The sequence below is a fragment of the Pongo pygmaeus genome, chromosome 8, assembly GCF_028885625.2.
Source record: "Pongo pygmaeus isolate AG05252 chromosome 8, NHGRI_mPonPyg2-v2.0_pri, whole genome shotgun sequence".
NCBI lineage: Eukaryota > Metazoa > Chordata > Mammalia > Primates > Hominidae > Pongo > Pongo pygmaeus.
In genome coordinates, this window is record NC_072381.2 from 56,842,636 (window position 1) to 56,869,281 (window position 26,646).

The following is a 26,646-nucleotide window of genomic DNA, read 5'->3' on the forward strand; positions in this document are numbered from 1 at the left end:
TTTTACTTTGGTTATAATTTTATCTTACCTCTTCTAGATTCTTAATGTTAAAACTTATATCATTAATTTTACACTTGTTTTCTTTCCTAATATAAGTATTAGAGCTATTAACTTCCCTCTAAACACTGTTTTAACCCCACCCTGTGAATTTTTATAAGTTGTGTATTCATTATCACCTAGTTCAAAATACGAAGTCTCAGACTTAATCTTTTTGTCAAGGAATTAAGTTCTAGAGGACAGCAAATGGCTGCAATTGATTTAATGTGGGAAAGAATATGGATGCCCAGAGTGGGGATACTTTCTGCTTAGTGAAGTTAGAAGAAGCTTTCCAAGATAGTCATGTTAGGAACACATATTTTATAATCTATAAGCCTCAACTCCTTTTCTGATTTGAAGATAAAAGTGTGAGAATGTGAGAGCAAAATGGCAAGCAAGAAATAAAAGGTACAGGAAGATAAAGGAAATTAGAGAGGCAGGAAAAAGCAGTTGAACTCCATGTGAACAAAACCTACATTTATTTCTACTAAATGTGTAGCTTTAGTAGTAGTTTATTTCTACTAAATGTGTAGCTTCCTTGTAGGAGAATGAGGGCAGTGGTCTTTTCACTGCTTCACAGTTGCTGTCTTCAATATGCTTCCCATGGTCTTGGGCTTCAGCCTCCTGAGTTCTATAGGCCTTGGCCAATTAAAACATGCCTAAACCTTTTTCACATGCTTTGACTCTGCCGTCCACCCAGCGGCAGATCCACTCAAATCTCCCCCAGTCCGTATCATCTTTTAAAATAATAAGCAGTTTTGAGAGGAAATCTTTAGGTTATACATTTATGATTTACATGTAATAAGTTCCCGTTAAGAAAAGTTTAAAATATTTCTTTTTTCACCACCTAAATGCAGTTCCAGGAATCCTCTTGTATATGTCTGTCTAGTCTTTTTAGAATTTCTACGAGTTTTATATAATTATAATCTTATAAAAATATTTCATCCTGCTTTTTTTCTGACAATGTGGTAAAACTTTATAAAAAAGATTTTTCTGACAATGTGGTAAAACTTTATAAAAATTAGTTACTAATTAGTATTTTATCAAATAGATGTAAATTGATATAAAAATTTTATTTAAACATTCCCTTGTTGATTGCCATTTGGGTCATTTCCAGTTGTTTACAGTTATAAATAACATTGTAATTTTATGCCTAATGTTTTTCAGTTACTACATTTATTTCTGTAGGTCTAATTCTCAAAAGTAGAATTATGGTGTCAAAAAGGATATAAACATTTAAAGCCCTTGACGAAATATTACTGAATATTACCAAAAGCAGGGCTTTGAATGAATTACATTATTAGTTTTGGGATCAAAAGAATATTTATTTGTCAGTGGATTTTTTTTCATCAACTCCTTGTGATTTATCTTAAGATTTAAAAAATAAATTAGTATTTTTCTACTTTCTCATATCTTTCATTGTGATTTTTTGTTTCTTTTTCTGTTTATATTTGTACATAGGTATTTGTGTATGCATGTATTTTTGCTTTATTTTGCTTTATAATTCTGGGGACTACAGTGGAACAGCAATCATTTTCTTTTCAATCTTTTTTTTCCTGAGCGTTGCCATTATAAATTGTGGCTAATTGGGGAAATTGAATAAGATCATGTTTAGAGGTCTATGGTTTTTCAATAATCAGAAGTGATGGACATGTAAATTTCTTCCTTAAATATAGATTTCTGCAGTGATTTACTCTGTGAATTATTTTGTCTTTTATCCATTTATTCATTCATTTATTCATCAACTCATTTACTAGTGCTGAACTCAGTTAATATGTAAAAGTGGATGTGACACTTTTCCTCCTAAAACTGAGTTAGAAGAGAAGGCAAAAACCGACTTGGGACAGTATATTATTTCAAAAGTAAAAGATTTTTGTATCCTTTCTTATTTTACCCTGGGTCTTCCTTTCCTCCATTGGAGCCTTATGTTAATGTTTGGACAATCAAGAGATTAATTTAATCACAACAGCTACCATGAGAGAAACCTGGCATGGACCAGGTGTGAGGTTAAGTTTCTCCTATGCATCAAGTCAATTGTGGTTCAGCACAACCAGTTCATTAATGAGGAAACTGAAGTTCCAAGAGGGCAAGGGACTTGCTGACAATCAAGCTTGAGTCAGTATTGAACTCTTCTCACTCCAGCGCCCTTGTCGTTACCCCGTGACACTCTGCAGAAATGGAAGGAACTCGTGATCAGAATGAAACTTCAGCTCCCGCACACTGCTTGGAGCACCAGTCTCTTTCTCTGCCTGCCAGGCTGGTTCCTGGTTATCCCTCAGGCCATAACAGAAGCATTAACGTCTCCTGAGCCTTCCCTGGGCTTTCCGTTTCCCCTTACCACACAGTGCATCCCAGAGTGCAGCCTCACCAGATGTCATTCAACCCTCAGTGCCCTGCTCTGTCACAGCCCTGCTAGACTTGGAGCTTCTCTAGAGTGAGGCCTGCCTCTTGTTTGTCTGTCCTCAGGGCTGGCCAAGAGCAGAGGTAGGCATGGATAAAGCGCTTACTCAAAGTCTCTTAACCTTTCAAAAATCAAAGTAAAGGTTCAATGAGTAAGAAATGAGAGTGGATAGAAATAGCATTCATATGCGTCTTTCTTAAACATGAGTGAGCAGCAAAATTGCTGGGGTCCACTTGCAGTAAGGGCAAGGAGGGGGCAGGGGAGGGTGGGTGTTCCTCAGCCCTGGGCCTGGGTGGCAGAGTCAGTCTTACTGGAGCCAGTTGCCACACAATTGACTGAGTTGGCCCCTTTATAACTCCTTGCTGTTTAATTCTGTTTGGTGATGATTGGTTTGGGATAATACAGTCCAAAGATCAAGGAAAGCCCCCACTGTGCCTCCCTTATTAAATTATTCTGCTTTGGGTTTTGAGCATTGCCAAGCAAATCTCATTATGAATTCTTCAATTACTTTCTTTTACGATTTTTATAATTTGATAGAGTAAGCTCTGGAATCAAACCAATATCCATGCCACTATGCTAACCTTGATTATTTTCAAACTTTTTATTAGAGGAAGCGGGAGGATGTTGACTTCTCTTAAATCTGATTTTTTTATTTTTTTCAGATTTCCTCTGCCCTGTAATTTGCTTTGTACCCAGGTCTGATTCGCTTCACCTTAGTGCTGGCTGTAAATGTGGGCTGATTCCATTCTGTTTGTTCCATTGAATATTATCGCTTTGGGTTTTATGACTTAAGTTTTTACATTTTGAACTGAATTGTTTTGTTATTTGATTACATTAAAATCAAGAATAAATTTCTGATGAAAATAATTTTGATTTATGATGTCAGACAGATTGTTGGCAATTTTTGTTTAGCTTATTTTTATTTCCACTTTATTGGCATAATGTTTATTCAGGAGCAAAAAGGAAGAGAAAATGAAGAAAATAACATTTACAAATAAATTAATATGTGTGGCATTGTGCTTATGCACTTTATCTTCACCATTGAGGACCTTTTGTGGTGTGTTTCCATTTTGCAAATAAGTAATGCAAAACTCAAAAAACTAAATTATTTTCCTGAAAATTAGCTGTCTCTTTCTACCATTTTTGTGTCTTTTTGTTATTACTAATATTATTATCATTGTCATCATTATCTTGTCATCATCAATAAGATAAAACATATTTGGGTAGAAGTAGTGGTTTCCACCGGGATGGGGTATTCCAATAAACAGCTGATAGGTCTCTTCACTCTACAACATGAGGATATTAAGATTTGCTCTGGGTCCTATATTTTGAAATTGTAGTCTGTTTATGTGTGTGTGTGTGTGTGTGTGTGAGAGAGAGAGAGAGAGAGAGAAAGAGAGAGAGAGAAGTGCCCCCATCAGGACTGTGCAGGAGTTCCCCCACTACCCCTATAAAGCCCCTCTACTGGAAAACTTTTTTTTTTTGAGATGGAGTTTCGCTCTTGTCGCCCAGGCTACAGTGCAATGTGCAATCTTGGCTCACCGCAACCTCCGCCTCCTGGGTTCAAGCAATTCTCCTGCCTCAGCCTCCTGAGTAGCTGGGATTACAGGCATGCACCACCACACCTGGCTAATTTTGTATTTTTAGTAGAGACGGGGTTTCTCCATGTTGGTCAGGCTGATCTTGAACTCCTGACCTCAGGTGATCCACCCACCTCAGCCTCCCAAAGTGCTGGGATTACAGATGTGAGCCACCTCACCCAGCCCTCTACCAGTAAACTTTTATGGTTCTTTTGACTTTACAAAGCTATAAATTCCGACAGGTAGAGCCCGCAGCTTGTTCAGCTGTGAGGAATGAGAGTCCATTTGTATCTTTTTGGTCAGAATGTGACCTCTTTTATAGCTCCTCAAAGTGCTCCAAGGCTGTTGTGTGAGCTCTGACATTTTAGCAAAGGCCATAAAGGAATACTTAGCCACAAATGGAGTTAGAGGATGAGGCTTTTCCACATAAGCCCCTGGAGACGGTCTCCCAGCACATGAAGGGATGTTCGTTAATATTAATTGGGATAGCATGCAATTTTGCTTCTCTGTCCTCACAAACACAGTTCGTGTTGCCAGTTCCCAGCAACCCTTCATGGGTAAAGAGACTTTAAGAGGAAGCTGCTTCAGACGGCAAAGCCACCTTGGCCTCGGGGTAGAGTTTCATGGGTCTCACTTAAACTTTATTTCAGTAAAGTCAAATGCTCAGTTAAAGGCAACATAGCATAGTGAATGGAGAATGGGATTTGGGTCTGAAACAACTGGATTTGGCTCTCGTATCCATCTTTTACCAGCTGTGAGATCTTGGGCAAATTAACGGGCTCCTGAATAATAAGAATAATAATACCAGGTCTTATCAGAGTTATTGTAAAGATTAGAAGTGATGTGAAAGAGCCAGCCATGGTGGCTCACACCTGTAATCTCAGCACTTTGGGAGGCTGAGGCAGGAGGATCACTTGAGGTCAGGAGTTCAAGACCAGCCTGGACAACATGGTGAAACCCCATCTCTACTAAAAATGCAAAAATTAATACTCTACAGCCATAAAATGGCTGTATATGGAATACTCTACAGCCGTAAAAAGGAACAAGATTATGTCCTTTTCAGGGACACGGATGAAGCTGGAAGCCATTATCCTCAGCAAACTAACGCAGGAACAGAAAACCAAACACTGCATGTTCTCACTCATAAGTGGGAGCTGAACAATGAGAACACATGGACACAGGGAAGGGAACAACACACACTGGGGCCTGTTGGGGGACAGAGAGATGACATCAGAATAAATAGTTAATGCATGTGAGGCTTAATACCTAGGTGATGGGTTGATAGGTGCAGCAAACCACCATGGCACACATTTACCTATGTAACAAACCTGCACATCTTGCACGTGTATCCCACACCTTCAAATAAAATAATTAAAAAAAAAATACCAAAATTAGTCCGGTGTGGTGGCACATGTCTGTAGTCCCAGCTACTTGGGAGGCTGAGGCACGAGAACCACTTGTTCCCGGGAGGTGGAGGTTGCAGTAAGCCTGGGCGGCAGAGCAAGACTCCATCTCAAAACAACAAAAAAAATTAAAAAGTATATTTTAACAGTGTAGTTCTCAAAGGGTGGGCCTTGTTCCAGCACCGCCAGCATCATGTGGGAACTTGTCAGAAATGTACCTTCTTGGACTCTACTCCAGAGCTAAGAATTAGAAGCTGGGCAACAGGGAGGTTAGCAATCTGTGTTTTAACATTCCCTCCAGGTGATCCTCATGGCTTCTGAATTTGAGAACATTTGCTTGAACAAATGGTGCTTATGGTGATGATTGTTGTTTTATTAGTATTTTATTTATTCTTCAATTTTAGAAACTGAGGCCAAGGGTGCCCATTGATGCTGTCCGTGAAGCCTCTGGAAGAGACTTCAGGGTGGAAAAGGGTGGAGGGCAGACCTGGAGGGGCAAACAGCATGTGCCCCATTCAGCAGCTCAGTCAAGCCAAGACCAAGGCTCCTGGCTTCCCAGATTCTACTTGCCATCCCTTCGTATTTTATTCAATCACTTTACACATATTTACTTAGCACCAACTCTATGCCAGACATCATGCTAGGGGAGCAAACAGGACATGCATGGTCAAGCTTACATTCTTGTGTGTGTGCGTGTGTGTGTGTGTGTGTGTACATGTGTGTACATGGCACACAGGGAGTATATGCACAGTCCTGTTCCTGTGTTTTATGGGCTATTTGACCACATGTATGCTTGTCGTCTGTGTACCCTGAATTTATGTATTCATAAGTTGTTTCAATTTCCTGAGATGGCATTCTTCATTCTGCATTCTTTTCCCTTTGTAATCTATTTTGTATCTAGGCACACCAATTTGCTCTTTCTTTTAGGTCATTCTTAATTTTTCCCATGGAATAACTCAGATTAGATTATTGTTTATCATGGTCTTTGGACAATTTAAAATTTTGACAAATCATTGAAAATCAATGTGTCCCTTTGCCCTACTGACAAGGTTGTTTATAGTCCCTAGTTTTGCTGATAGTGTACAATTTCAGATTTTGAGAAAAGAGGCATTGATTTTTCCAACTTAGGACTTTTCTTTTTCCTTTGTACCAAACCAGCTTCTTTTTTCTTGAAAATATAAGAAATCTTATTTTATTAGGACAATTTTTGGCTCAATAAATAAAACTATTCCTCCCCAAAGTGCTGGAGGCCCCAAAAGGGAATGCAGCCATAATGTCTCCATAGGGTCAGATGCTGCAGGCAGATGTCATTAACAAAAGCTTGATAAGAATCTGGCAGCAGAAGAGGGGAAAAAATCCACCATGAGGACAGGATGGTCAGGGGGCTCAATGTGACTGTTTGGAGCTACTGATATTAAACTTTTGATGTGACAGAGAGGAAGGCAATTTGCAGTCAAGGAGATCTGAGGAGGAACTGAAGCTCTGCCAATAGCAAACTCTGTGGCCTTGGTTCTTTTTGAGACTCAATTTCCTTGGGTGGAAAATGTACACAATTTGGACTACGGAAGTTTATCCTGAACTTTCTAAGAAATTCAGGGAACAGAATTGATGGTAAGGGAAGAAAATAGCTGGTAAAGCATAAAGTACAGTTCTTTTCAGGAAGAGGTTCAGTGTGACTTTCCTTTAAAATTTGTTTTTAGTAGCCTTGATCTCTCAACTCTATGGTTTCCCTTCTTCCATTCAGTACTCCAATTGAACACCCTGGAGCTTTAATACTATTTCCCTTTCTAAACCTGTGTTCAAGAGAAGATCAGAAATTATTTGACCCAGAGGTCTAAATCATTACATCTCAACTTTAGCATGCATCATGATCACCTGTAATGGTTATCAAAACATAGCATTTTGGACCTTGTTCCAAGAGTCTCTTATTTAGTGGGTCTTGGGATGGGACCTGATAATTTACATTTCTTATAAGTTCTTCAGTGAGCTGATGCTGCTTGGCCAGAAAACACACTTTGAGAACCACTAGTCTATAGCATAGACTTTGAGAATGCCATATCTGGAGAAGACCTGAAGGACCATCTGTGCCCCTCTTCCATTTTTATAAATTGATACGAAATCAGTAATTGGGCCAAGACTGTGACCCAGCCTAGTCTAACAGTTTTTCTAATTTACTAGGCTGATGGTTGAGGACAATTCAAGTGTTATTTATTCCAAGGCACTCGCATTGTTATCAGGATCCAAACTTTAAGCTATAGGGTAATGCTGATAATGATTGTCATGATCATGAGAATAACGTGTTATTGTTTGCATTTCTTCAATGCACCAGACACTTTCCACACTGTCTTTTCCTGTGACAAGTGTGTGAGGTGGGCATGCTATTCCTGTCTTCTAGGTGAGGGCATTCAGCTCAGAGGGCTTAGATAGCTGGCCAAGAATGCTAAAGAAAGACTTGGTCTACCGGTCTCCAAACCCTTGTTCTTGCCAACTTACCATGCCATGCTCTCTATGAACTGGGATTGAAGACTCTATAAAGGAAGTTAAAAAATCAAAGGGCAGATAACATAAGAGAAAAGGCATTTCTGCTATTGTTGCTGTTGTTGAGTTGTTTGAGTGTTTTACAAATTCTGGCTATCTGTCCCTCCATTAAAAAGTGGGCAAAGGACATGAATAGACATTTTTCAAACAAAGACATACAAATGGCCAACAAGCATATGAAAAAAAATGCACAACATCACTAGTCATCAGAGAATTAGACCAACAGTGAGATATCACTTACAGCAGTCAGAATGGCTGTTATTAAAATGACAAAAAATAACAGATGTTAGTGAGGATGCAGAGAAAAGGGAATGCTTCTACAACGTTGGTGGGAATGTAAATTACTACAACTTCTATGGAAAACAGTATGTAGATTTCACAAAAAACTAAACATAGAACTACCCAGCAATCTCACTACTGGGTATCTATTCAAAGAAAATTATATCAAAAAGATAACCTCAGTTATATGTTTATAGCAGCTCTATTCACAATAGCAAAGATATGAAACCAATCTGTTGATTGGATAAAGAAAATGTGATATATATATGTATATTTATGCAAAGGAATATTATTCAGCCATTAGCAAGAATAAAATAATGTCTTTTGCAGTGTCATGGATGGAACTGGAGGTCACTCTCTTAAGTGAAATAATTCAGAAACAGAAAATCAAATACCACATGTTCTCACTTATAAGTGGGAGCTAAATAATGTGTACACCTGGACATTGAGTGTGGAATAATAGACATTAGAGACTTGGAAAGGTGGAAGGGTGGGATGGGGGTAAGGGATGAGAAATTACATAAAGGGTACAATGTAGGCTATTTGGGTGATGGTTACAATAAAATCCCAGACTTCACTACTATGCAATATATCCATGCAACAAAACTGCACTTGTACCCTTTAAATTCATACAAATTTTTTAACAAAGAAAAGGAACTCATGGAAAAAAAGGGACTGGTGGCCTTTTTGAGATGCAAAATTACTCTCATTCTCTCCATCCACTCCTGTCCTCCTCACTATTGACTGTGTTACTCTAGGACACAGGAATGCCAGGATGAGACAGGCAATCATTTGCAGAAATCCTGGCGCCTGGCCATCAGGAGCCATGTCCTACTGTTGTAGCCTGGGGATGCCTCCATCTTCTCGGTTCTCCTGCCCAGGTCATGGGCGGCCTCTCTTTGTCATGGGACTTTCATGACAAAGCTAAGGGCTGCCCTTGTGTTTGTGCTCTGCATGCCACACAAGCCAGAGGCCTTCCCACTGCCAGACGGCCTTGGTCCCCTTTGGTTGTGTCAACTCATTGTCCACTCCCATCCTATTCACTCTGGGCTGCATCCAGGAGCCAAATTAACTTTGCGCCCTGTGGACCCTCAGGAAAGCAGTTTTTTCAGTATTTGTGGAGAGTTCAGCTGCAATCTCTTGCCCCCCGACTGAGCCTGTCCTGGTTTGCCTCCTTTTGCTAGTCCAGAGTCTGATCTGGTTAAAAAGTCTTTACCTTTCATTCTTTGGGTAGCAGGTTTCCTGGCAACCTCCTAGCTGGGCCCACCAATGGTCTGCCACACAGCCTCACATCATTTTGATTTTGCATCACTTCTCTCCATTGTTCTCTCTGTAGAGATGGGCTCTTTATTTCCAGCTGAAGGTCCAGTTTTTCTGAACCCTTCATGGTTCTCCAGCAGCTTGGTACCTGAGTCCTCTTCTCTGCTGCCTCCCTGGGGGCAATGGTGCTCACAATCATACACATACTCATACACTCACACATAAACACACTCATCAACCTACATATGTTTATACAATTCTCACATATATACACACACACACCTTCACACACACATTCCCTCACACTTACTGTACACACACTCATAATTCTCACACCCTCACATACATTCACACATATACACAGTCATACCTGCACATATATTATTCCAACATGTGCACATTCACACACCCATACACATACACATTCCCATGCACACATACACATAAATACATACCTATAGACACTAACATGTATTATTGAATGCACACACACTCACCCACCCATACATTCTCATGTGCATCCGCATGTACACATCTATACACACACATCTCCCTCACACTTACACATATGCACATACACGATTCTCGTGCACACAAACACACACACACTCACACTCTTCTGCATGCACACACTCATGCACACACACTGCTTACTCACACAGAGTGTGTTGCTGACTTGGTGAAGATGGGGGAGTGACTGGCAGGAGGGGAGTAGGTGGAGGAAAAATGCTTCAGTCACAGCTGACAGATGGATCTCCTGACCATCTGGGAACTGAAGGAAGGAGCAGGAAACGGAACTCGCATTGAGCCCTCATGCTGTGCCAGGTACAGTGTTTTGCCTTCGAGAATTTCCCACTCACAACTGTCCTTTTAGGACACAATTCTTAGCCGCTGAGACAGTAGGGTCACTGGAGGGCTGGGCTGTGACAACGGGCACCCTGCTTTTTCTGCTGCACTGTGCACAAGGAAGGAGGCTGAGCCTCGATATCCATAATCACAAAAGGTGAGGCTTGCTGAGCTGCAGGAAACATAGGCAACACAGAGATGTTCAAAACCAACAAAAGCCACCCATATGGCACCTCCCAAAGATGACCATGGCTTGTATTTGGCACTTATTTTTGATTCTTCACAAACATAAAGTTTTACATAATAATTTAAAAGGCAGTCACAATGTCAATACTCTAGTGTAATAGGTTCTTTTTCCACTAAACAATATAAGATAGATTATTATTTATTTAGCATTTACCATATGTCAAGCAAGATCTTAAGCACATCACACATATTGAGGAATTTAATCCTTATCAGGACTCTGTGAAGTAGGGACCAGTTTATCCAGTGGAACTGAGACTCAGAGATGTTAAACAACTTGTCTGCACAGGCAGCAAGCGTGGAGCTAGCATTTAAATTCATACAGTTGGACTCAGTAACCCAGGCTGGTTCACAGCTCAGGGGTGCCTCTTTTTTCTCATGGAAATTTCCCTTAACAATCAGTGCTCTTTAAGCACCATATTAATGGTAACATAATGTTCCACCATCTAATAAACTATCATTCACCTAGCTGATTCCCAATTATTGAGCATTTAGGTTGTTTCCAAGTTCTGACTAGTTTAAACAGTGTTGCCCTGAAAAAATCTCTATGCAAACATTTTTTGAAAATTGAATAATTTCTTAGGATAAATCCCACGGGGTAGAATTGCTGCATGTACACATTTTAAAAACATTCATTTCTCCCCACCAAATTGCCATTCCAGAAATATCATGCCAGCCACACTCCCACCTGCTGACTGCAAATTTGTCTTTTTCTCTGCAGATGGTCTGGGTTTTTACTGTTGAATCTTACAGTTTGGCATGGTGCATACATAATACAGGTATCAGTGTAGCCAGGGTTCAGGTTGCATGTGGTAATGTGTTGCCATTATATGAACATGACTATAGGAACTAAGACTTGGGATGCTTGAAAAGGCTGAGCTCTGCTTCGTTGGGATAAGTGGTGGCTGCAAGCAGAGGCAAAATGCACTCTGCACGGATGGTGCATGTACACGAGAATGTGCCAGGTTTCCAAAGAGTCCCTGATGTACAGAGAAGGGGCAGACCCCATGTCCTCCCTTCTTCCAGAGTTTCAGTGACTCCATAAAACACTTTTGTTTCTAAAGCTAGGGAAAGACAGGCATTGCCATTTGTGTGTGGTCTGTCACCAGCAATGTTCCCTAGGAAGTGGTCCAAGAGCAAAGCCAGTAGGTGAATTTTCCCCAGTCCATTCTTCATAAGTCTAACCAGGGCAGAGGAGACAGCACAGACTTCTTTGGAGCCAGAAGTAACTCAGGTTGACATGGCTCCACTGTTCATAATTCAGGCTTGTTTGGGACATGTCATTTAATTTTTTGGAGCCTCAGTTTTTTTGTCTGCAAATGCGGTAGAATCTTCTGCCCTCGAGAAGTATTACATGGATAAAAAAGGGATCAGGTTTCTGAAGGCCTTGGTACCCAGTGGGTGCCCCACACCTACCCTGCACCTGGCACTACAGGCGCCTGGCTTCCTTCTGTGCTTCCTTTCAGATAGCATTTCTGACTGATGTTTGCAGCACCAGCATTCTCATTTGGGGGAGCAGTGTGGTTGCTTGTCCCTTTCCAAAGCAGTTAAGATGGAATGGAATAGCATAATGAGGTTCTTGCCTTAAAGGCTGATGTCTCTGAAAGGTTGTGCTCCAAGTAAGTTCCAAAAGGGGTGGAATCAGTGGAGCAACAAAAGGCAATGCCATCTCATTTTACTGCCAGTATGAAGTCATGGAACACAAGCAAGTCATCCAATCAGCTCACTTGTGGCTTCTTTTGTAGAGCCCAACCTTCCTCCAGCAAATAGAGGCCAATCATATTCCCCTAAATGTTAGGGAGGATGCTGTAAGTGTTAGAGCCAGACTCCCTCACCATGTCAATTTTTTTCCTTTTGCAACAACCCAGGGAGCAGGTAGACTGAGAAGGGAATCTGTTTGCTAAGGTGTTTGCTGGGAGACAAGCCTGGGTGGTCTCTGTAGCTGCTGTTGTCCTGGCATCCCAGGGATGGATGCTCACACGCTTTTGACTTTTTCTCCTGCCAAGGTATTCTTCCTCCTTTCCCTAAAGTTCCTGCATCTACTCTTTTTTTGTCTGGACCATGTTTGTTTGTTTGCTTTTCTTTTAGAAAAAGGGGAGAATGAAATGAAGTAAAATGTTTAGAAGTAGGCCAAAAATGTCAAGGAGATTTTCCCAAGTGCTTGGGTATTATCAGGGAGCCAGTGTCCTGGAGAGGTCTGAGAGCTCTGCCAGGACTTTGTGTCCTGTTGATGGGCCAGGGCACTGCTCCAGTGGAGCCAGGGGCACACGGAGGATGCAGATTGGATTAGTTGTCTGTGTCATGCATGATAGAACAAACTGTGAAACAAGGTTAAATAAAGACAACACTTTCACCCACTTATTTAGAAAATTAGCACTTATCCCACTCTATTAGGTGATGATCCATCTTTTAGAATATTACATTTCACATGTACACACAACAGTAATAATACTGTATCTATCAATAATAGTCTGTTCATCCTATTATTTTCTGCCATTTTCCTTAAGTATTCATATATATGTATATATATAAATATATAGTGTTTCTGTAAAGTCTTTATATTACTATCTGTTACATAAAATGCTATCACATTTATGAATCATAATTTATTAAGTTATTTCCCTAATAGTAAATATTTAAACCTTATGTTTACTTTAGAGTCAACTCTTAATTTAGAATATTTGTCATGCATTTTAGATATACTTAGGTTACTTTTTTGGTTAAATTCCCAACTTGCAAAGGTGAAAGACATGAGCAGCTTTAAACATTTGTGTTCTGTATTATTGTATTACTCTCCAAAGGGTTGCATCATTTTGTGGTGCCGGTAGCCATGAAGGATTACACACATTTTTTTCACAATTTCTTTACCACTAGATATTATCAATTTTTTAAAAAAGTGCTAGAAATGTAATTTGGCCACTTATACATATTAGTTTTCAGACCTCTGCTTTCTTGGATGATCTGCAAATACGTTTCATAGCTCCTGGAAGAAACATGGGGGCTGGAGTCCCAGGACCCTGTAACTAGTCCTGAAGGGCTCTGTGGGGTCAAAAGGGCCTGGAGTGTTGGGTGTCTATGCCCACCTAGGCTCTGCAGAGAGCTAAAGGCTTGGAGCAAGCTCGGCTGTATCCACAGCCTTGTCTCCAGCCTAACTTTCCACCAGCCTTATGCTAAGGTATTGATCCACGGTGAGTCAGTGATTGGAAATTCAGAATGCATTTCATATTATAAATGGACTAGCCAAGCCAGATAAAGGTAACTTAACCCATTGAAAGGTGAAATACAGTGTTTGTTTTTGTTTTCTTTTAATAGCAGAACTCAAATCAGTGGCATCCCTTTTATCTTTTAGGCATTGTGAGATAAATGCCAACAATCTATTTGCAAACAGCTCACCACCTATCATGCCTATTCTCAGACATTATCCTCCTCAACTCCCCACAGCCACCTGTAAGTAGAGACAAGACAGTACTGGGAGATACAAGAAGAAGGAGTTGGTCTGAATAGGAAGTGGCAAAAAATAGCAGATCTAAAGATCTGTTGTGACACTTGGTCAAGGGATTCTGGGACACCTGCAAGGAGATGGCTGGGTTCACCCTCCTCCCTCTACAAGCACCAGACCACAGCACAAGCTTGAGAGGAAGCTAGATTTCTGCTGATGCTCTGTCCTTTCCAGAGCCTGAAAAACATCCTCAACAGAAAAGAGTTAATATAAACAGGAAATGACAAATGCCTCCTAATGTGAGAGATCTCTGAAATGGAGGTGAAGGGATGGAGCAAGGCAAGAAAGGGGTAGACATGCTTTCCTAATAGAACTAGAGGCTAGATAAGAGGTTGCACCCACACAGGAGGGGTCTGAACCTAGGAGCGGGATTGGAGGAAATGCTGAGACTCAAGGAAGGAGGAGGGTGAACTTGCAACAGGAGGGGCAGGGAAGAGAGGAGATGCTTGGCTGTCCTGGAGGCAGATGCTTGATATATTTGGTGTCCCCCCACCCTGCCCCGTAGTGGGGAAGCCAGACCTGTAGATAAGTAGCACAGAATAACGGTGTGAATTCATCATTATTTGGGGCCATGTGGAAAACTGATTCCGACCCTACAAGGAAGAAGCAAAGCTTAGAGTTTTTGTGGGGGCAGGATGGAGCTCATTCTGCAAGGGAACAAGAAGAGGGTCTGTATAAAGACAACAGGGCCATGATGGGTGGGATATTTTAACTTCTTAGAGCTGGCATCTGCAATGTTCCTGACAGTATGGTCAGACCTAAGAAGCCTTATGTCTCAGACAGGCTCTGTGACACACTGGAAACTGGGGAGATGTCTGCAAGGTCCAGAAAGTTCTCCTGGAAACAGATGAACTTGGGGACCCAAAGAAAGACTTCAGCACTGCCTTTTACCCAGCATGGAGTTGAAAGAGAAAGGCTGAGAAAGCTCTAGGATGCCAAGGAAGTGAAGACGACATTTAGGAATGGAGGGTATTTCCTAAGGACAGAGCTAGAATCTGGCCTGTCCTGCCACCACTGGAGCTTCTGATTTGGCCCTGTCAGGGTCCTGTCCATAAAGGGGTTTTCCCATGCACAGGGAGCTCTAGGCATGTACTTGTGCTGGATATTGTTACCAGTTCTTGGAGGCACTGAAGTCAAGGCCATTTCCTGTGTTCATCTTAAGCAGGGCTCAGTCAAGTTCTAAGTAGAAATATCAAATGGGTAAGATTTACCACAGTCCATCCTCCCCTCTTTCTCATCTTCACACTGTTATACTCTCCTACATTTCTGTAGAATTGCAATCCCCTGGCATTAGATTTTCTGCCCTCTCCAAAGGTGAGCCCCCCGATCTGAGACATAAGCCCATGCCATGACGAGAAAGCTCATCCTAGAGCCTACCTCCAGGTCCCATCACAAAATGTGGGATAGCACCCTCTCTAAGTGCTCCTGCTTTGGCATTTTCAGGCAGATGTGGGATCCAGCCACATGCTTCCTCAAGCAGACACAAGAAATATATTGGCAGCCTGGCATAGTGGCGTGAACCTGTAGTCCCAGCAACTCAAGATGCTGAAGCAGGACGATTGCTTGAGCCCAGGAGTTCAAGTTCAGCCTGGGCAACATAGCAAGACTGTCTATATTTTTTTTAAAAAAGAAAAAATAAATATAATGATGAACTTAGTCCCTGTTTACAAACAGGCAAGTGAGGAGATGGAGTGTTCAGTAGGTCCAGAAGGCAGCTCCTACTGTCTGCTCTGGACTTCCTTCCTGGTTAGCAGGGATTTGAGGCTGAGCCATTGCCGGCATCCCTTCTGGATGTTCCCTCTTTCTCAGCTTAGGCCAGCAGGACTATAAATGTGGGTGCTTTCATGCAGCTGTGCTCACCTGTCCCTGAGCCCAAACTGAGTCACAAATGCCCAAATGGCTTGAAGGAAGCCAAGTGCCCCATTAGAGTGGCCACATCAGGCTTTCCTTGGAGTCCCTTTCCATTCTTTTCATTCTTGGAGCATCACTTGAAATGTAGAAACAAACCTTTATCTTAATTTTTCCCTCAACGTGACATACCCTTTTGAAATCGTACAAATAACAATGTCTGACTGTCATGTTGAATTGCAAGCATGGATGTGAAATGCTCCAAAGTCTGACTGAAGCCAAATATTAGGTCATAAGTCAACATTTTGCTGATAAACTTGGTTACTAAGAGGTTGAATATGTCTATCTTTTTGAGAGAAAACTTGTTTGCCAGCAGGAAAAATTTATAGGACTGTTATCTTCCTACAAGGAAGGAAAGAGATGTGTGTAATTTTGCAACCTAGGTCAAAGTCCTTTAGGACTTCTGAAATTGGATTGGTTGAGGACTGAGGCCTTGGTGTAATATTTGGATTGCTCCCCGAGGTGAAAGTCAATGAGTAGCACAGGTGTGTGTCATTTCTTACAAGGTCGTTGGGCAAAATTGTCTGAATGTCTGGGAACAGGCTCTTCCCACTACAGGAGGTCATACTCTGCCCACAAATCCTTCTAATGGAGAACTTCTGACAAGGAAATAAGCTGCCTTGGGCCATGGGCACTTGGGGTCTTGAAAGAAATAAAATCTTGACTAACTTCATCTAAGTAGCTATGACAGTCTTTGGAAAGTCTCAGTGGACATGAAGACTCAACTGAACAAAGGCAGGAGGCAGGGACAATGTCCTCAACAATGCCAAGAAGCCTGTAGCTTGCCAGCATGGCCTATTATTGTCTGGGATGTTTCAGTGCTGTCACTAAGTCCATAATGAGGCCCCCTATCATCTAGTGCAAGCCATGGTAAAAAGGAAAGAAGTGGCAAAGGGGCATCTGTGTGCTCACTATAGCATTAAAGGCAGGCACTTTGCTGCATTAAGAACATTCTACTTTGTTTTAAGATGGCCAGGTGACAGTGTCAGGTTTGCATCTCCTTCCAGAAAGTAAAGCAGCTTGCATTCCCTCTGAGTGCCCAAACTCCAGGCAAAGTCAGAATTGTGGTTCAGGATAGAAGAGAACCTCTGCTGTGGATGAGTGCGACAGAGTAGGGCTTTAGCTCTCACTGCAGGCAAATTCCTGATGGAAGAATATGCCACCACTGCACTGATGTGGAGATAGTGACACCAGAAACCTGCACCTGTGTGTGCATATATATGTTTACGTGTGTGTACAAACATATATGCATGTGAGTGTGTGCATGCGTATGTGCACACATATTTATGGGTGCATATATGTGTGTGTATTACACATGTATGTGCGTGTGCACAGGTGTGTTTGTGTGCAGGCATGTGTGTACAGGCATGTGTGTGCATGTGTAGGGGTGTGTGCAGGCATGTGCATACCTTCATATGTGGGCAGTAAAAGACAAGTGGCAGAAGCCTGGTGTGGCACCATAACAGTCAAGCCCTGTCCCTAATGGATTTTTCCTCATGCAGAGGGGGCTCTAGACGTGTGCTTGTGCTTGATATTAAGTCACCATTACTCCGGGGAACTGAATTCAGGGCTATTTTCTACATTCACCCTAAGCAGAGCTCAGACAAGTTCTAAGTAGAAATATCAGTGGGTAAGATCTGCCACAGTTCTATTCTCCCCTATTCCTCATCCCCAACTGTTATGCTCCCCAACTTTTCTGATCTGAGAATCTCGGTCACCTGGCACTAGATTTTCTGTGCTCTCCAAGGCTGAGCCCTCTAATCTGAGACATAGGCCCATGGCACTGTGACCAGGAATCTCGTCTTAGAGCCCACTTCTAGCTCCTCTGCCCTTCCCCTCTCTATGTGATGTTTTGTGGCTGGCCTGCACACTTTTTATGTCTAGTCAAAGTGAGTGGCCTCAACCAATGCTGGCATTTGTAGGCCAGAAAACAGTAGCAGAGTTGCTGTGCTGTCTGGTGGGTAGGAAGACCATCGAGGATGGGTCCCTCAAATCCCACCATCAAGATGGCTCACCAATCAAAGCTGACACAGCTGGCCAGGACTGCCTGACTTCATGGTAATTTTGATCTTTCAGGCAAAGAAGGGGAACTACGCCTTCCTGTGGGATGTGGCCGTGGTGGAATACGCAGCCCTGACGGACGACGACTGCTCGGTGACTGTCATCGGCAACAGCATCAGCAGCAAGGGTTATGGGATCGCCCTGCAGCATGGCAGCCCCTACAGGGACCTCTTCTCCCAGAGGTAGGCTTGGGCAGCGAGGTGACTACCGCTGCCTCGGGACTCTAGTGGTCGATGGTAGGTAGGAGAATAACCTCTTAGAAGATAAGAGCCAATGCAAACATCTTTGTTCATCACATTTTCCTAAGCACCTACTATGTCCCACTGCTTCCTCTTCCCCTACCCTCAGACCCTGTGGAAGTATATGGTCCCTTCCAGGAAGGCTCAGAGTCTCTGTGGGATCTCTGGTATGAGCAGGTAATGCCAGCCTAGGGCATATTAGCACATGGCAAGGACGTCTTCAGGATGCTAGGGTAGACGTGGGGAGAAAAGGGCATCTCACTAGACCCAGGATATCTGGGAGAACTTCCCAGAGGAGGGGACACCTGAAGCTGGAAGAATGAGGAGGAGTTAGCCAGAAAAATGAATAATTAGCAGGATCTGATAAGGGCCTACTAATCACTTTTAAAGAGAAATGTACCTGTAATGTGGCAGTAGTCAATGTGGAGACTTTGACTTTTTTTTTTAGGGTCAGAGAAGCAGAATGTCTCCATATTTATTTGCACATGGCTGGATGGGGCCTCTGATTGTAGGGCAGAAGTTTCCTGGTCCAAGGAGATGCTGTCTGCTGGGGCAGGGAAGGGATGTGGCCTTAGCCATAAAGGGTGGAAGTGGGGCATGGGTAGTTCAGTGGCCTTTGTCCAGTAGTCAGCCTGCGAACAGGGGCTCCTGTCCCCAAGGTGTCTAAGCCTTGGGCCATCTTCTTGCACACATCTGTGAAGGGCATTTTTCTGGGTGAAGGGATGAATCCGCAGAGCCTAGTGTGGAAAGCCTGGGGCAGGCTCTGCCAGAGTCCACCCAAATCCAAAATGAGGCAGAAGCATCTGAATGAAAAGGCTGGCATCGTGCCAGTCTCAGGGGAAACACTCATTGACTGATTAATGCATGAATTTCAGTACGAAGGAACTTCTTTTTGGAGATGTGAGAGCCCTTATAAACCATTTCTTTAACATCCTGCAGTTCAGAGGGTAACTAGGATATCTGGATTGCTGAGCCAGTTGCTGGCAGAGCTGGGAGTAGAATCCAGGTCTCCTGAGCCCTAGTGCTATGCCCACGTGGCTGCTGGATCTCCAAGCACCATGACCTCCCTTCTCTCACACTCTAGATGTCCAGATTGTGCCCTTCTGCTCATGAGTACCTGAGCCTCAGCCCCATCAAGGGAAGGCTGAGGAGGAGGGCCTGCAACCAGTCCATTCAGTGGCTTCTTTGCAAAACTGAGGAAAAGAGTAGGGCTAATTAAGGTAAATGAGGCTTTTGGGTTTTCCCTTAAATTTAATCAAGTATACATTCTGTTCCTCCCTCTGCTCTCTGGAGCAGAGAGAGATGACAAGAGGGAAGGAGGAGTAGTGATTTATCAATTGCTCAGATTAAATGCATGAAGAAAGAATGGCTTCTCTCCAGGATTTACAACACGTTGGTGTTCTTGAGGTTCGCACCAGTTGGTTTTCCGAGATGAGAGGCTCAGGATGATTCCACAGACCATCAACCTCTGAGCATCTCTCTAGAACAGATGATAAGAGAGCCCATGGGGCCAACACAGCAGCAGCACCAAGACCGCTAATGTGCCCCAAGGCAGCGCTCATGGAAGCACAGGGGCCCCAGCGAGGGAAGGTTAGAGTCCTCGTGTGCTCACACTGCTCAGATGGCTCCTGAGAGTCTGCTGAAGTGAACACTGACACACTGGAGAGAAGAGGCAGCAGACATTAGTCCAGGAGCCCGGGTCTTGGCTGGATTGCTGAATGGAGTCAGAGCAGAGGGGGCTCCCATTAGGTCAGAGCAGAACCTGAGAATACTCAACCTGGAGAAGGTGGAGATGAGTGGGGAGCAGTGTGGCTGCCCACCTCCAATATCGTCAGCCTTGCTGGGGGCAGAAGGAGTGAGATGTCCTTTGTGTGGCTTCAGAGGACCAGGGCCAGGGCCAACATGGGGTGTATGATTCCAGAGACCAGGCTTTCTGAAACAGGCCTGCCCACTACCTGTCCACTCACTGACCGTGAGGTCCCTGTGCAAAACCTCCCAACAGAGACCCCATGGGCTGCTTGCCTGACTCCAGTAGTCACCATAATCAAATGTGGCTAGTCCAGTTTCCATGTCATTTTGGCAAATAGTGATTGATTACTATCTGCTTTCATCAGAAGGCATGTGCTCTATGATTATAAGGAAACGTCACCAGTGGCCTGTGCTGGCCTCCCACAGTTTCCTCATCTTCTTGTATGGTACAGTTCCTCCAGGGCTGGAATCATCCCTTGAGTGGGGACACTCAGACCTCAGGGTGCCAACTTACTGATGCCAGTGGTTCTTTAAAAGGCTCTGTTGGGCTGGGTGCAGTGGCTCCCAGCACTTTGGGAGGCTGAGGTGGGCAGATCACTTGAGGCCAGGAGTTCAAGACCAGCCAGACCAACATAGCAAAACCCTGTCTCTACTAAAAATGCAAAAAATTAGGTGGATGTGGTGGCACACATCTGTAATCCCAGCTACTTGGGAGGCTGAGGCATGAAAATTGCTAGAACCCAGGAGGTGGAGGTTGCAATGAGCTGAAATCATGTCACTGCACTCTAGCCTGCGCGACAAAACGAGACCCTGTTCTCAAAAAAAAAAAGGCGGGGGGGCTTTGTTGTATGGTGCATTCAGAACTGTGAGCTGCCTCTAGCTAGGGCATGCTTCAGAGGAATGAAGGGATAGGTCCTGAGAGCAACGCCTCATGCCATTTGCAGAAAACAGGTTCTGGTATAAATGATAGGTCCCAGCCTTATGTGGAACTGCTATAACTGTCTTTCCCTTCATCCTGGGAACTAAACTATTTCCTTCAATAAAGATACGCTCCTTTGCTTTGGCAGAGGACAGGTTGTAGATGTATGTGCGTGTGTGGCAGGGCTTATGTGCTATAAACAGGCTTGCAGACCACAGCATGCAGAGTGGGCATTCAATAAATGTTTAGCAACTTAATAGCCATTTATTGAGCACCTACTGTGTAGCAGGCTCCACAGCTATTGAATAAAAAAAAGCATCTGCAATTATATCTGTCTGGAAAATAGAACAACCGGCTTCAGGAAGTGGCTATTATCCCTCTGGCTTCCTCGTAAGCGGGAGTATGGATTATTATGGCGTGCATTAGTTTAGCCTCAGTCTCAAAGTCATTTTGTACCTGCGGCTTGTTTTATCTTTCCTCTGTCCCTTCCATACTTAAATTTCCTTTTTGTTTGTTTAGGTTTTTTGTTTTATGTTATGTTTTCCTATAGATTGCCCTACTATCATTCTGGGATAAGATTGGATACAAAAAATGTATACAATTATAGAGAGCAGGAAGAAGAGAAGGTCAGCAAAATTAAGCAACTTGCCTGACATTGCACAGGATCTGCCTAATGAGAGGAGGAGTGGGGATCTGACCCCACAACCACCATCTGGCCAGAGCCTCACCATCCCCTAGGCCAGAAGCTGGTCCCGGGAGAGCAGCCTGCTGTTCTGGAAAGAGCATGGCCTCCTGGGTCAGAATGACCCAGCTCTGATGAGCAGCATCACCACTTTCTAATTACAACAGTGGGCAAGTCATCTAGATTCTAAGCTTTAGGTCTTTGAGACGTAAAATAGACGTAATAAGAACCACTTTGCAGGCTGTTATGAGGATTCAAACAGTGTAATATGATCAGCTCCTACTGTGTTCTCTATAAAAGGTCGCTCATATCAGTGCTGGCAGGATAAGGCTACTGGTCAATGTGGCCATCAGGCTGACAACTACTAACCAGCTTTTATGGAGCTCTGATTACTGGCTGGATCTCGAGCTAACGGTCTGTATGTGTTCCCTCTTCTCATTTTGTCGCAATATCCTGTGAGGTAGGTACATTTATTATAACCTCAGGCTTTAGTGATGAGAGAGCTAAATTTGAGAGGCTCCAAGTCTGAATTTGAATGGATATCCATGAACACGAAGCTCTGCTGTCTATCCATAGCTAGCTAGTTCTTCAACTGCTGACCGCCTCAAAGGCGCTGAGGTCCTGCCTATCTGTCCCTGAGGTTCCTGCAACTGCCAGGAGGCTCAGCCTCCTCACCCCTACCAGCAGAGACTTATTAAGGCCAGTGAACAGGCAGACATGCAGCCACGGAGTTGGCCCGACATGATCCATATGAGGTGGGGCAACACTGCGGCTGTCCAGTTCACCATGTGATGTGCCATGAGAGAGGTCCGTAGTGTTCTGGGGAAATCTAAGCATGACCCCAAACCATATAAATGCACATGTATCTTAACAACTAAGTCCCTGAATGCACAGCCACATTCTGTGTCTTACATGCTGATCAGTGCCCTAAGCACTTAATGGACATTATATCAATATCTAACCACAGCCATCTTAGTCAAGTTTTCATTACTCATTAGTACATTCACACATTTATTGACACAACAGACAGCCTTAGTGGTGCCATCCACTGTGCTTGCTCAGGGAAAACAGAGTAACCGACAGCTGCTGTCCTGAAGGATCTGCTCATCTAAGTGGAGATCAACAGTTTATGTTGCAAAGATGAGAACACTGAGCTTTAGTAGGGGCAAGTCCCTGGTCCAGGTGAGGTCTGGTGCCTCCAAAGCCAATCTTTGCACTGAGTCAGGCCATTCCCAGCCATCAAGAGGCCATGCTATACTGGGCCCATGATGCTGACACATCTTGGGACCCCCTCAGGGTTGTGGCTCTGGTCTCCACCAGACACAAGCCCATGTATGGGAACTGAGCAAGGCCTCAGGTCTGTGGTCACAGCTGACCTGGAATGCAGGTCTAGGGTAGAGATCACACAACTGTCCAGTGGGCAGTGAATTTTTCCCGGCTGTAAACAACTGTTGCTCTCTAACGACACACACCCAGAGAACTCAGAGGGACCTCTACTGATGTTATCAGTTGAGTATATCACCATGGATCAGGCTTAAAGAGCTCCACTCCCCAATGGAAAGCTTGGGTGTTTGGGGTCTGGGTGCTACCAGCTACCACTGGCTCTCTGTTAAGACTCCTGGGTTACAGACAAAATACCACAACCAAAGAAAACCACAATGGGGAGTATAGAAGCAGCATGGGTTGTCCCACCATTGCACACATGATGAAATCGAAACTGCCTCTCATGCCCGCTCAGAGCCCGTGTTCTGGGCTCTGCCTTCTTCCCTGTCCTCACCTGACGCCTGCTCCCATACCACCCAATAGCCTCACTGGCCATTTTTCTGCTTCTTAAATGTGCTAAATGCTACCCCAAACATGACTTTCACATGGGGTTTTAGTCTTAGGAAGTTTCTTCCTCCCCCAAGTTGAAAGCCAACCCCGGCAGCCTCATAATGACTTTTGGCAAGACATTTCACCTCTCCCTGCCTTGATTTCCTTCTCTGTAAAATGGGAAAATAGGAATAACCATCTCAAAGGACTGGCATGCAAATGAGGATTCAACACTGTTTGCCAAGCATGGAGGATACTTCTTGGCACTAGAACATGCTAGACCCATGTGAGCTGTTTTATGATTAGTCATCCTTCAAGCTTCCCCTTACATTTTGGCTCCTCAGTGAGGATTTCTCTAGTCCTCCAGTGGACACCACTCACCATGTGGTGTTTCCTAGAACCTCTACTTTGATTTATTTTTTTTTATCACAGCTCTGCCTGCACTTTGATTGAGCTAATTTTTTTAGGGTCAGTGATTGTATCTCTAGACCATAAGCTCAGTAGTGCTGATCATCATACTAGGCAAAGCACAGAAGATCCTCAAATCAAATGATTGTATGAATGATTTGGTGAATCCCAGTGGGAGAGACTTAGGATATAGTAATGAAAGCTCAAAAGAAAGCATTTTCATGATCAGGAATATCCTAAATCCACAACCTACATGTTTGCCTCTTTCATTTCTGTATTTCCCAGTTTTATCTTGAGCTCTTGCCACAGAATCCATGTGATGGGCCTTATGTGATTTGCTGTTAGACTTTATCCTTGGGCAGTGGGATAGGGTGGGAGAGGGCAGAAGGGCTGTTGGGGAGAGGAGTGACAAAACCTAATGTGCATTTTGGGAATAACACTTTACCTGCAGTGTGGAGAGTAGACTGGGAAGACAAGAGCTAAGGCAGAAAGCTGCTAGGATGGCTCAATGTTGTCTGTGGTGGGGCCAGCATGGTGGGGCAGGGGCCAGTGCCCTGGTGGCTGAGTTGATGAAGTCAGTGGCTAGAGCTCACCTTGATTGTGTCTTGCAGGATCCTGGAGCTGCAGGACACAGGGGACCTGGATGTGCTGAAGCAGAAGTGGTGGCCGCACATGGGCCGCTGTGACCTCACCAGCCATGCCAGCGCCCAGGCTGACGGCAAATCCCTCAAGCTGCACAGCTTCGCCGGAGTCTTCTGCATCCTGGCCATTGGCCTGCTCCTGGCCTGCCTGGTGGCTGCCCTGGAGTTGTGGTGGAACAGCAACCGGTGCCACCAGGAGACCCCCAAGGAGGTCAGCACCCTGGGGCCTGCCCTCCTTTTCGCAGCCTAGAGGCAGGAGTGTCACACTGGGCCATTGGGAGGGCAGGTTTTTTCTAGTTAGTATATACCTGAGTCATCTTGTCTGGAGACAGCAGTGTTTTATATTGGGGGATTTTGTTATTGTTTTATTTTGTTTTTAAAACTAGAGAAGAAATGTAGGAGATGTTTTCATGATTGAACAAAGTGCTGCAGTGCCAGCCTTAGCCACTAAAGTCCTGTATTTATCTATAGAGCAGGTACAGCGTGGGCAGCGCCAGAGAGCCCTTCCCTACCCTGCCCCGCCCATGTGCCTCCACCCTGACCTGGAGAGACCACCTGTAGGGTAAGAGAGGAGCCCATTCCTTCCTGATTCTCTTTGACTTCTCACCAAGGGACACAGGGCGCTGCTCTCCCAGCGCATCAGGGGATCCTGTCCCTCCCAGCACTCCTTTCTCCCTATATTCCTCCTTCTTGCAGGGCCCAGCCTTGCCCCTGTCCCTCCTGGGTGCATCCAGCCTGGGTGACACTAGCTCTGTCCACACTCCGGGTTCTGGGCACATCCCTCCCTGCGTGTGCCAACTGCAAACTGATTCTGCCCCTCCACACTTCCTTCTTACTGGGTTTGTGTTCTGCAAGCTCTTTTTTTTAATTTTTTTCTGAAATAAAGCCTTCACTAAGGTCCCCCGGAGATCTTTGCCCTAAGGGAGGGTGGAAAGGAGTGTCATTTTGTGGTGATGCTTTGCCAGCAGAAACTCCACATGCCCAGCCACACCATCCATGGTGCTGTCACTCTCTGCCACATAGACCTCAGCTATGTCTAGAACCACAGCTCTGCTTAGAGACTCTGTGGGTGCAAATGGATATAAACCTCAAACAGGAAGTGGTAAAGCAACCTGCATCAAACCCAAAAGCACTTCTGTTTTGTTTTTGTTTTTTGCCTGTTCTTGTTTTTACTGGAGGCTCAGATAGTACTGGGCAGTTCATTAAATGGTTTCAGAAGTAGGAGGTCCAAGGGGCACAAAAAATAAACTGGGGCAGGAAAGAAAAACAGCCAGGAGGAGGTAAGAGCCAGCGGGCTCCTTCTCAGACTGATTTCGGGAAGGGATTTGGCACCTCTGGACAGGAAGGCTGGGTCCACCATGCCTGTGGCCTGGGTGTCTGTCTACATCGCACCCTCCATTCATTGGTCCATAAGGGCATTCCTGGCAGGTCAGGGGTGAGGACAGGGGTGGGCGCCCCTCACTCCTTTACAGGACTCTGCATTATACCACGTAGTGAGCTCTCTGTCCTTATGCTGTCTCTTCCCTGGAAGGACAACACTGCTTAACTCAGTACATCTGCAATGTTCGGGGACATCTGTCTTCCTCTCCGGCTTTCTGTGTATCTCCATGTAAGGGAAGGTGAAGCTGGGGCCAGCTGCAGTTTCAGTGGCTGTCCTATCACCCTTGGAGCTCAGAAGGGAAGGAAGACAGACCTTTGAGGAAAAGGCCCTGAAAGGAACAGTTGATGGTTCTGTCCCAAGCTTCTTTGGCTACTGGAAAATTTTGTATAAAGAAGTCAGTGGGAGGGACAGTGAATTATTCTGACAAGCAGTTGTAAGGCAAGGCTACACATATCTGACCTCTCCTCATCATGTCAGCCCCTCCACGCCATGACCAGTGTGCACACTTCACCTGCTTGTCACCACCCAGGTCTCTATGCACAGAAGCATCAGTGGGCAGCTATGGTGGGGTGGCCCCAAAGCCACCCCCAGTAGAACCAAGAAGGATGAGAAGGATGGGAAAGACCAGGTCCCCAAATTGGCCCACGCTGCGCCCGCTCCATGGTGTTTGTTTTGGGTTTTGCTTGTTTTCCATAAGTCTTCAGCCTGGTTTCCTCTGTGCAAAAGTCCCTTGTGTCAGAGGAGCAGGGGAGGGTCTCCAG

The 26,646-nt window shown here is 44.2% G+C and overlaps 1 protein-coding gene across 5 annotated transcripts in view; it reads left to right on the forward strand.

Annotated features, from left to right (window-relative positions):
* The window catches only part of GRID1 (glutamate ionotropic receptor delta type subunit 1), a 791,530-nt gene that overhangs the window by 757,124 nt on the left and 7,760 nt on the right, over window positions 1-26,646 (forward strand). For 4 of the 5 annotated variants that reach the window (XM_054435979.2, XM_063669881.1, XM_054435978.2 and 1 more), the window contains 2 exons: window positions 18,070-18,236; window positions 24,475-24,715. In XM_054435979.2, the coding sequence (XP_054291954.1) occupies window positions 18,070-18,236; window positions 24,475-24,715 (408 nt within the window). Of the gene's footprint in view, window positions 1-18,069; window positions 18,237-24,474; window positions 24,716-24,975; window positions 25,067-26,646 lie in introns of all 5 variants that reach the window. The other variant, XM_054435980.2, reaches the window with a different exon arrangement.